The sequence below is a fragment of the Poecilia formosa genome, unplaced genomic scaffold, assembly GCF_000485575.1.
Source record: "Poecilia formosa unplaced genomic scaffold, Poecilia_formosa-5.1.2 Scaffold231, whole genome shotgun sequence".
Classification (NCBI taxonomy): Eukaryota; Metazoa; Chordata; class Actinopteri; order Cyprinodontiformes; family Poeciliidae; genus Poecilia; species Poecilia formosa.
In genome coordinates, this window is record NW_006800170.1 from 229,279 (window position 1) to 240,868 (window position 11,590).

Consider the following 11,590-nt stretch of genomic DNA (forward strand, 5'->3'; position numbering starts at 1 on the left):
GTATGTGTTAATAAAGGCTTAATAAACAAAACTTAAGTGTGACAGAATAACTCTATGGATAATAATAATAATAATAATAATAATAATAATAATAATATAATAATAATAATAATAATAATCATTATCATCATCATCATCATTGGCCTCCAAACATGAGGCCAGAAATGATACGCCTAAATCAAATGCCTTTCCAGAAAGGCGTGAATGAAGCAAAGCATTTGGATCCTAATTATGCGGTCATTTTATTATGCTCTGCGCACTTAAACAGGGAAAACCTGCGGTTTGCAAATGCGCCTAGCTTTTAATCAGACGCGTCCTGCTGTAATTTGGTGGCGGTTTAAGCTGTGAAAGGCAGAGAGTGGAAGGTCCTGATGTGGATCTTCAGGACAAATATTCAAATTTCTAGATTCCGGGATGTCGCTTTAGGCAACATATAATGTATTTGTATATCCTTATGTTTATAGTCTATTAAAAAACGCAGTTTTTCCTCTTTCTCAAACATTTTCTCAGTGCGCATTTTTACGCATCTTTGGGTCACCACTTATGATCTCACGCTTTAATGATATTTTCCCCTCCTCAATTGAGACACCCCGCAGCTGCATTCAGGCCCATATTATCAGGAACTGTGTGCACATGTTAAAGTCTACCCGTTTTTTTTTTTTTTTTTTTTGCTTGTTTTTGCAGCAGCACTTCGACTGCGATGCAGGTTAAACAAAACACAACAGACACCGAGTGATCCGGAAAGCATCTCCCACTTTGTTGCGTCAATTCTAGACTTGCTTCCCAGTTTGAGGAAACACTCATATTAGGCTACCGACAGAGCTGTCAAAATGATAAAGTGAAAACCTTTAATAATAATAATAAATTCCTGCGCGTTTATTGTAATAAAGTAGAGTAATGTTGGATTTAGGCGATGTGGAGAAACCTGGATATGCTTTCTCATATGTTTTATTGTTTTATTGTGATATTGGATTGTTTTATTTTTCTCTTTGAGCCTTAATGTGTCTATCCCATAAAATGCTAAATTCTGACAATTACTGATTGTTTTTACATGATTTCAAAACATCCAAACTCAACCAACAAGCAAAATCCATTCCTGCAAAGATAGTTTGATCGCTGATTTGGAGAAGTGTTTTGTTAAAGAAATAGATGAAGATCCAGCCTGCTTGTCACTTCAGGGTCCAATAATTTAAAAGAAAAAGCTTCCTTTAAACTTTTCTTAACTTTCTCCCACCCGATTGAAGGCAGCATGACGTCATTTATGCAGTGACCAATCATTAAAAAGGCTTTCCTCCAGTTTAGCCAATAGCCGTCGGAGGGGAGTGCATGTGAGTCACAGGTGAGGCTGTTTGGTTGAAAAAATGGGCAAAAAGGGCCGGAGTCTGGAAAGAGTCTGAGCTGATGGCAGATCTGTGCGGTGGATCAGCATCGCGCCAGCGGGTTTTTGCAAAATCTCCTCTTCTTCTGCGGGAATGAGAGCGGAAAGCTGCGCTGGAGGGACAAAGTTCAGCTTGAGCAGAACTCTTGTGAGGGAGCAGCCTAAAATGTGGATGAACTGACATTTCCTCCTCCACCAGGGCTGATTACTCAACTTAAAACACCGAGCAAAGCGTCGCTCCCCTTGGAAAAAAATGGCCGTCCGTGGCAACTCGCTGATGCCTTTTTCCATCCAGGCCATCCTGAACAAAAAGGACAGCAGCAGGCACTTACCAGAGCTGGACGTATGCTTCTCCAAAGCGGCGTGTTGGAAAATATTCGGAGAGATGAACGACGAATCCGGGAGGACCGACGATGCGTCCTGTGTGCGGACAGAGCAGAAAAGCTACGACTCGGACTCCGGACTCAGCGACGACAACGATGGAAAGACTCCGGCCATGCGCAAGCCGGAGAGGGACGGCGAGCCGGGGTCAGATGTGCCAGAGGAGAGCCTGCAGGAGGAGACGGACCATGAGTCTGCGGCTGCGGAGAATGCAAAGAGTGACAGTGAGCCCAACAATACTACGGGTGGGTAGGCCTTTAGAAGACGCGCATACGTGCGTAAAAACACCTGAATGTGTCACAGCGGCTGTTTTTGAGTTAAAGCTGCAGATTTTGAGTCAAACTGCGTAACAATTGTTAATAATAGATGTTTTGTTTTGTGGGCAGAGATGAGTTGACCACGACGGTCGTTTAGGACACTGAACCTAATTTGCAAAGACTTCTCCACATCCTGCTCGCTTTTACGCACGAATTGTTCTCTGGTTATGCTTGATTATAAATGGGAACTCTGGCACATTTTTAAGCCCCTCACTATTATATCTATGTTTCCTGTATTAATATTCATTTATACTGTAAGATAGAATTGCAGAGTTCATGAGACGTCTTTTTTTTAATTATAATATTCTACAAATCTTCTGGATAAATTGGAGATGTCTCCTTATAACTGATCAATCTTAAGATAATTCAATTCAATTTAATTACCTGAAATCAAGTCAAATAATTTGTTTATTACAAAACAAAACAAAACAAAAAAAAAAGCAAAAAAAAAAAACGAAGGATGTGAATTATTGTTGAATATCACAAATTACATGCACATCCAATTTGTGCGTCTTCTCCGCAGACTCCAGTAACCCAGACGAGAAGAACCTGGAGCAGCCCAAGCAGCGGAAGAAGCGCTCCAGAGCCGCCTTCTCCCACGCACAGGTCTTCGAGCTGGAGCGCCGCTTCAACCACCAGCGGTACCTCTCCGGGCCCGAGCGGGCGGACCTGGCGGCCTCCCTGAAACTGACAGAGACACAGGTCAAGATCTGGTTCCAGAACCGCCGCTACAAGACGAAACGCCGGCAGATGGCCGCAGACTTGATGACATCCACCCCGGCGGCCAAAAAGGTAGCGGTGAAGGTTCTAGTGCGGGACGACCAGAGACAGTACGGCCCCGGGGAGATCCTGCGGCCCCCGCTGCTCTCCCTACAGCCTTCTTACTACTACCCGTACGCGTACTGCCTCCCTGCGTGGACACTGTCTGCGTGTGCGGGGAATCAGTGAGAACCCTGAGACTTTTATTTATTATTCATTTGTTTGCTTCTCTTCCCGGGAACCAACATAACTTTACGTTTTTTTTTTGTTTTGTTTTTTTGACAAGAAGAAGAGCCCTGAGGGGAAAGTTAATGAGCTCTGCATCCCTGATTTGTCATTGGGTTGTTCCTAGACTTTTTTACACTCTCAAATACTTTAAATAATATGTTAGTAAGAGTCTGTGTCTGATCTGCAGATGTACTTATAAACTATCTGGAATGATATAAAAAACTGATTTATGTCATTTTATCTCGATGCTGGGACCCCCTCAAGAACCCTACAGACTTAAAATGACACCTTATATGATTTTACATGCGCCTTCCTACCTCTGCAGTGATTGGAAATAGATATATTCCATTGACATTTTTTAAAACGAGCAACTCTCTGTTAGAGATTGTGTTTGGGTTTTTTTTTATTAATTTTTTGCTGTGTTTGTAAAGGTAAGATATTTAAGCACTTTTGAGCATATATGTCATTTTTCTTCGTGTAAAATGCATGCAGCGCGCATGTGCGGGTTCGGACTTAAAAGAAGGGCTTGTTGGGCCTGAGAGTGGCGCGAAGCGACTTCTGACTGAAATTTGCATGTTTTTGTGTTGAATGGTTGTTTAGATCGAATAACATTAAAACATATCAGGCATTAATTATTGGATCTGGATGCGATTTTTTTTTGTTTTGCGTTCTTTTACTGGGAACAACGTAGAAAACAAGGATGTTTTCCAACATTTTGGAGCGTTATTCCATTTTTACGCACACATTAATTTGCAAAGTGGTCAGGTAAAATGTAGGCATGATCAGTAATACTAATTACCAGTTCTCTACATTGTATTCTTTAGTTTATTCTATACCCATCTGCAGTGATCAGGGAATTGAACTGATTTGGTTAAATCATTTCCATGCCTTGAACTGGTTTTTCTGTTTCCTCCAGGGGAAACTCCCGGGGCTTGATATTAAAAACAAAACAAAAACAATGATTTACTTAGTAAATAAAGTGTAATTTTATTTCACTCTCTCGTCTCTTTACAACATAATCCGTCAGATATTTTATTTCACCTGAGCCATGGTAGCTTTCCTCCTGCCACACCATGATGAATAGCTCTGTAATTCCTGCACAGGCCGAACTGACAGCTACCTTTACGGCTCTATGTCATCACAAGCAGAGGAGTATTCCGGGGTTAAGGAGGCCCATGTCACTTCACCTACATTTAAGAACAAAGAATAGGTTTCTCGTTTTGCCCTTTGAGCGGTTTTCCCCCTCCTTTATGCTAAAGAAACGCTCAAATGCCTCTTTCTTCGCGGATTGAGGTTTTTATATTGGAACTGAAATATTGCAGGAGTCGCGTAGGCTTGTTGTTCCGAGTATATTTACAGCCTGGGTGTTAAGTTGAGGTCAGAAGGGAGCTGCCGTGCGTGCAATACTCCCTCATCTTTGACCTTGTAAAGGCTTATTCAATCCCCTACTTGAGAACATTGGACTGCAAATCAGTCAAAACGTACTGAAATCCACTTAATATTGTCTGCTTCAGATGGCTGCGTATCAACCGTTTCCCTTCATTTTTGTTGCGCAACAGTCTTACACACCGCTGATCTGTTAGATGTCGGCATGCGATCCAAAGCAGCCAACGCATCCTTGGTTGCTTCGGATTTCGAAACGACACACAGTGATGATAGTGACGAGTGGACCGTCCCACATATACCATGTATATGTACCTGCATGTCTACATATATGATACAGAGGGACATATAGGAGCTGGTATTCCTTTCATCCTTGTATTTAGGAGGGAAACATCCCTATTGGCGTCCATCATCCTGTCTCCCCATTATTTCTTTATTGCGTAAACGCTACTGTGGCACAATAATAGCCCAATTTGGGCGATAAATGAGCAAATACTCTTTGAAAATAAAATGAATTTCTTTCTACATGCAAAAAAAAAAGTTTACAAGAAAATTATTGGCCGACTTTAATTCCTGCTCAAAATATTTGGGGTTTTTGGTTATTATTTCCTTGTTTCGCTGCGATACATATTTGTTAAAGAAGAAGAAGAAAAAAAAAACATTTACACCCCAGGGATCAGCTCTGGTTTGGTTTATGTGTTTATCTTAATTGCCCCTCTGTATAAAAAAAAATCTGACTAATTCCTATGAAACAACAAATTCCATTTAAATACTTCAGGTTCAGTTTAACGTGCGTAATTTGGCGCGTCATGAGTCTGGGGTCACATAATCAAAATTGTTGCTCCATATAAATTATGAACGAGGGATTTAAATCACATAATTATTTTACTGGTCATCGTTATTTGTTTTTCCTCAATGTTGTTTTTTCAACACAGAGGTCATATAGTCCCGCAACACGAATCGGACTGTGAATGTCTTCTTTATGCTGGTGCATATAGTCGAGTCTCTGTCTTAATAAGTATCTAATTAGTGAAAATTATTAACACTTCTTTATATATGATGATCTGCTAAATCAAGAGCACTGGACTTGGGAAGGAGAGCGGACGTCAAGAAAAATCTGACAGAAAAGGCAGTCAAGTGTGAAATATTTTTTTGTCCAAATGTTTTATCTACATACATTTGAAATAGATTTTGATCAGCTTTGAATATTTGTTTGCATTTATAGAGTCGTTTGTTTGTTTGTAAGTATATCGGTTTATTAGATAAAATAACAACAAGCTGCAGCAGAATACTAGATTTTTGAAATTACGAGACACAACTAATCTTTATCAGTCTTCGTAAAAGCCCATTCACTACAAATACAAATTTATTATTTTATCTAATTCTTGCTTCTTTTTTATTTTTACTTCAAATTGTTGTTTTATTCCAGATTAAAACCTCATCACGTTTTGAATTGAGCTTCTAAAAACCATGTCATTGTTCGATGAACTTTCCTTTCCTTTCCTTTCCTTTCCTTTCCTTTCCTTTCCTTTCCTTTCCTTTCCTTTCCTTTCCTTTCCTTTCTTCCTCAGCCATGTGCTTCACAGTGGCCCAGGAGCAGATTCCTCTTCTTGCCCCGTGATTCAACCTCTGGACCACATGGATCACAATTTCAAACAACACTGTCTGCAAAACAGCTGGAGGCTTTAAAGAGAGTTACACCTCAACAGAACAGACTGTAAATTTTTATTTTTAATTCTGTAAATTGGAGGAAAACAAACCATTGGTGGGCATCACACATGAAGTTACAGTGTGATTATTTCACAGCTTGTAGTTTGCTAAATTTTGGAGTCCCAAAAATAATATTTTTAAATATATATTTTTTTACTTTTACTAAGAATTGTTGATTCAAATTTAATTTGGACATCTATATTGATATGATTTGCACTTGTTTATCGTGTAAATTGCCTTAAGAGGTATATACACTGTAATGTGCCACTATATAAAAACAAGAAAGATGGAGAAAATGGAACCCTGAATGCTGTTTGGAGTAAAAGCTGGATTTAAATCAACAAAGCAATTTGTGAATTGTCTAAAATTATTGTATTACTATATGTGATTTTTTTCTTAAGTTAAGCTGCTACAAGTTGTTGCAAAAATATTTGTCTTTGCAATGCCAGAAGGATTTATAAAAACCTCTGTATATTTACTCTCTCTTGGGCTAGAATCCTTCAGAAAAGCCTGTGAGTTTGTTAGTTCCCTTTAGACTTAATGCTGATGTGAGCCTGTGTGATTTCATTGACATGAAGCAAATCCTTTTTATAAACAGCAACCCAAAGAATTTCTTCTACAGCTTGGCACCTGGTTTCACAAGCAAAATGATTACTTCAAGACTTTTGTTGACTGTCTACATTTTGAGTTCAATGCTTACTTTACAAACTTATTTTGTCACCAAAACTTGATTCACTTAAGCAAAAATAAAACCTGAAAATGCAATAATTCATCCCGGTAAGATTGCTTGTTATATATCACGGTGTCAATATCCCTTAGTAATTGTTTATGTTAGTTATATACTTAGTTTTCAAAGTGATAATACATTTATGAAAAGCAGAATGTCTGTCTGAATCAAGTGTCTTTTTGAATTAAAAGGTTGATTTTAACAGCATTTCAACAGCATGCATAACAGTCATACACCTTTGGAATGGTTCAATGCAAAACCTCAATATATTACTGCCATGTGTGCCTTTGACAGGTTTTCAAATGTGGTGCCCAGATGGAGATCACTGATGGTCCAGGGATGGCGCACCAAAACCAAACATCCTAACCCAAATTACAGGAGTTTTATTAAGATGTTGTCATTAATGGGTGAGTGGGGGCTTAGGTTACAGTAGGAATGAGTGACAAGTACTCAAAACGTCAGTGCAGGGGGACAAAATAAATAAATAATAGTTGTGTGGGGGAAGCCTTCCCCTCACATAACTTCTCCAGCAACTGCAACCAACTTTCCCCAGCAACTATAACAAACGTACCGATAACACAACTGTTGCAATCCACCCATTTCTGACCCATTCCACTTTGTTTCCATCAGGTTAGGAATACACAAGCATCGGGGCACATATCTTTATGTGAATTCCTCTTATGCACTGCAGCCACTTCCATAAAAGACATCAGTTATTTAGATTGTTTCGAGTCTGCTTTTTGGGTTAAAGGATTCTTTTTTATATATATAGAAGACCCCCATGACCCTATGAAGTTAAGAAGGTGTAGTTAATGGATGGATGGATCACTTTTTCAAACATTTTATTTTTATTTACTGAATTTATTGATTGTATACTACCATGCTTTACTACACAAAACTGAGAAGTTCAAGAATTTCATTTCAGTACTATTTCTTGTACATGACAATAACTTTTATTGAACTGAACTGATTTGCCAAAATGTGTTATTTACAAAGTCAAGCTGAAATGTATCCCTTAGGGGCACCCATAGTTTTCAAAAGGGACGACAAGGTGAAGTTCACATATAATTATTAATACAACCAAAAGCCATAGAAGAATTTTTAGAGCTATGCTACATGCGCTTCCAAAGCGGCGTACTAAAACAAATAAAAAAGGGGACACTGAAAAAAAAATAGAAAAATAAATTCTCAATTTTTCCTCACTTGTCTTCTATCTTAAATTCATATGTACATCTCGTCCATATTAGACTGGCCAGCTGGGACACTAAATTTACAGGGGTAGCCATCCATCCATGGTCCCCTTTGGTTGCGCCACTAATAGGATTTTCTATTTATTTATTTATTATCTTATTAATTTTTTTAATCATTAAATGTATTTTATTCCAACACTTTCACCAATAGTCAGTGAAGCCGAAATAACAAGCGGGCAAAAACATTGTATGACGTACATTTACCTCTATAAGGACAAAAGGGTTATTAAAGTGGTCTATAAAACACTTATAATTGGGTACTTTAATGTTTTTCACGGCACCAAAACTTCATAAAACGCACCCTCCATAAATTACAAAAATGTATTACAGTTTGAAAAAAATAATGATCGAAAATGTGAATTGTAAAACAACTTAAAATCCTGCAGGCTGTAATTATTTTAAGTATTTCTTTGATTTTTAGGTTTTCACTTTTCACTCCCTTACTTTGTCTGGCGTTATCATGGCAACGACAACACGTCACACACAGCACAGACTGGACCGCACACACGCCGGAGGATTCTGTTTCCGGTTCGAACCGTTTCCTGTGAACACAAAGGAGTTCATGGGGATTCTGACCGTGTTTACAGACTGACATGCCAAGCCGTGGCTTCGAGAGTGTTTCTCTTGTAGTCTGTTTCAGGAGGGAAACGGTCGGGGCAGCGGTACGTTAGTGGATGATACCGAGGGGAGAGCAGCTGCACTCTGCGTTTGTGGAGTCAAAATGGCGTCTGGTTCTCCAGTCAACTCGGCTTTAATCCATCTGTGATTATTCCGACAGCCGGACAGCAACCTGTAACTGGTTACCGGGGCGTTTCGGACTGACGCGGGTTGGAGCACAGGCAGTGTCATGTCGGACTCGGAGGAGGACAGCCAGGAGAAGCAGCTCAAAATTGTGGTGGTTGGAGACGGAGCATGTGGGAAGGTGAGACCCATCGTAAAACGCACCATATACCTTCCCCACATTCAGTGTTAGGAAAGGAGGCTGACTTGTGTTTTATTTTCACTTCGACATATTGTTTTTTATCGGTAGCTGAACGTTTTAATCAGCATCCAGCTCGTGCTCCCACCGACGCTGCACTGTCCCCGCCTGATCACCATGGCGACCGACGCTAACTTAGCTTGACAGGCTAAAACAACAAAGCTAACAGCATTCAAGCTCAGATTAAGCTATTCAGTATGAGGTTCTGTTTGAGATTTCTGCCTCTATAGTCCAGTTAATGCTTAAGATATATGTCATAAACTGTCTAAAACATAGAATAAGTACAAAATAAAATGCTGGCACAATTGTGCTTTTGTACCACTTCTGTAAAAGCAAAAGACAAAGTTTAGTTTTCATAATATTTAATTCATATTAAATTGACAGTGCATGCAAAGGATTTCACCATGTAAATCTGCTAGATTTGGCTACACGTGTTTATTTTTTTTCATAATCCTTGGAAGATTGATGGCATAGCAAATAAAAATAACGAGTGGATAAATAACTCTCATTCACAAGTGAAGCCAAAATAGCAAAACAAAAATAATAAAATAAACATAAACATACAAAGACGATCATGGAGGTACACACTGATTATTAATGTTTAGATGTAATTTGGGTTTTTCTTAGGATGAGTTGTAAAGATGGAATAATTAGAGGGGTCTCCTGAAGTTGTTCCTAAACAATTTCAGTATTTACAGTTTTGGACTCTGTTGGTCCAAACACTGTGGGAATAGATGGTCTTTACAGTCATCTTTGACCCTCCTATTGGCACTCCTAGACCTCTGACTGATTAAAAAAACATTTTAATAAGGCTGAGCAGGTCACTGTAAAATCCTATACATGAAACAAATATATTTAAAATGAATAACATTCAAAACATACACAGCGTGTTACTCATGTTAAAATAAGTGGAATATCTTTTGTTTTATTTAATAAGTATTTCTTAAGCTGTCACCTGTAAATCAGTTTACTTCTATCAAAATAGAAAATCATAATATGCATGTTGTGCAAAGCTTAAACTATAATTAAATGCAAGGGTCTACATTGCATGTTTGTTTCTTAACAGGTTGTTCAGTTACGTGATGCACATGAAAAATGTTTTGGATGAAGAATCTAGAGACGGTAACAGCTCACTTGATGTTAACATAGTTTGCAGTGTTTAGTAATATGGACAGGATGGCAATAAATCTTGTTTTTGATTATTAACATCACCTTTACTCAAGTAATTTTCCATAAAATTAGTTAAGGCAACTGTATGTTTAACAAATATAAAGCCACTCATTTCTCTCAAATGGCTGATAGAAAGGTTCTAATTATCTAACCTGTATGTTTTCTACAATTAGTAGTGTACAATTACATTTTATTTTCCAAATATTTTGGCATCAAGCTAAACATGTCTTCTATAAAGGAACGATGAAACCTTTCTAATTGCAGATTTTATGTGACATCAACTATGCAAAATATGTATTTTGTGCTGTTAAATATTACTCAGATCTGTTGCTCTAAACCTCTTAAGTTTGTCTGACCCTTAATCCATAATATATCCACACAAGAGGATAGTAAATAAGCTTCTCTTGTGCAGCAGTTAAAAAACTATTACCTGCCTATGTTAATTGTAAAGATTCAATTACCTAAATAAATGTATATTTGACTCGTCAAGCTTCATTTTTAGAAAGATGTATCTCTAAAGAAATATGTTTTAGTCAACCTTTTTGAGTAAAACTCGTGCACTATGCAGCACTACTGAGTGACAGTTGATAAAGACCTCAGTTTGCTGGGCCCAAATCCTGCAGCTGGTGGTTGCTTTCCGTCAGCGGATCTCCTGGCATACGCACATGCAAACTCCATATGCATATGGCTGCAGGGAGAGGCCCCATTTAAGAAAATTCATGTTGCATCAGTTCTTGTGAGGAAATGCCTCTGTTTTCTCTAATTATGACCAAAAAATTGGATGGCATTCTTAGACTTTCGTATTAGTTTTGCAAGTTGTTGACATGTATGGCTTTTGCTTTTAGATAGCTTTTATTTTCTAAAGCTTAAAAATTTTAAATGCTGTTGTTATGTCCTGTTTAGCTTTGTAGCTGATACACTGTATTATGTTTAAGTCTTGGAAAAAATAGCCAAGCCTACATTAACAACAGGGGATTTTTTTCTCCTAGTGACATTAAACAATTGTTTGCAGTAAAGCGAGGAGGTTGTCATGACAATTCAGCCACATTTCTTCTTCACTGCATCTCGAATCCCAGACTGAATGTGATTTTAAGACAGGCTTGTCAAGTGCTTTTTTAGCCACACATCCTCTTTTGTGACTCTCCTTCCTTTTGGGAGATAGAAAATGAGCGTTGCTGTAAAGGCAAGACATGAAGAGAAAAAATAGTGTTCTCATTCCAGAAGGTTGACATTTTCTTCTGGGAGGCACTGCGTTGAGTGGGACATACACACACACACACACACACACACACACACACACACACACAC

The 11,590-nt window shown here is 38.4% G+C and overlaps 2 protein-coding genes across 4 annotated transcripts in view; both read left to right on the forward strand.

The window, feature by feature from the left end:
* The first annotated feature begins 1,353 nt into the window (after window positions 1-1,353).
* nkx3-2 (NK3 homeobox 2) lies at window positions 1,354-4,946 on the forward strand. The gene is made up of 2 exons (XM_007568801.2): window positions 1,354-2,004; window positions 2,600-4,946. The coding sequence occupies exons 1-2, from the start codon at window positions 1,632-1,634 to the stop codon at window positions 3,022-3,024; spliced, it is 798 nt and encodes a 265-aa protein (XP_007568863.1). The 5' UTR covers window positions 1,354-1,631; the 3' UTR covers window positions 3,025-4,946.
* A 3,658-nt stretch (window positions 4,947-8,604) lies between these two features.
* Window positions 8,605-11,590, forward strand: part of rab28 (RAB28, member RAS oncogene family) — a 33,025-nt gene continuing 30,039 nt past the window's right edge. The window contains exons 1-2 of one of the 3 annotated variants that reach the window (XM_016680056.1): window positions 8,605-8,795; window positions 8,912-9,055. In XM_016680056.1, coding sequence (XP_016535542.1) covers window positions 8,981-9,055 — 75 coding nt within the window. In that variant the 5' untranslated portion in view covers window positions 8,605-8,795; window positions 8,912-8,980. Of the gene's footprint in view, window positions 9,056-11,590 lie in introns of all 3 variants that reach the window. The other 2 variants (XM_016680055.1, XM_016680057.1) reach the window with 2 other exon arrangements.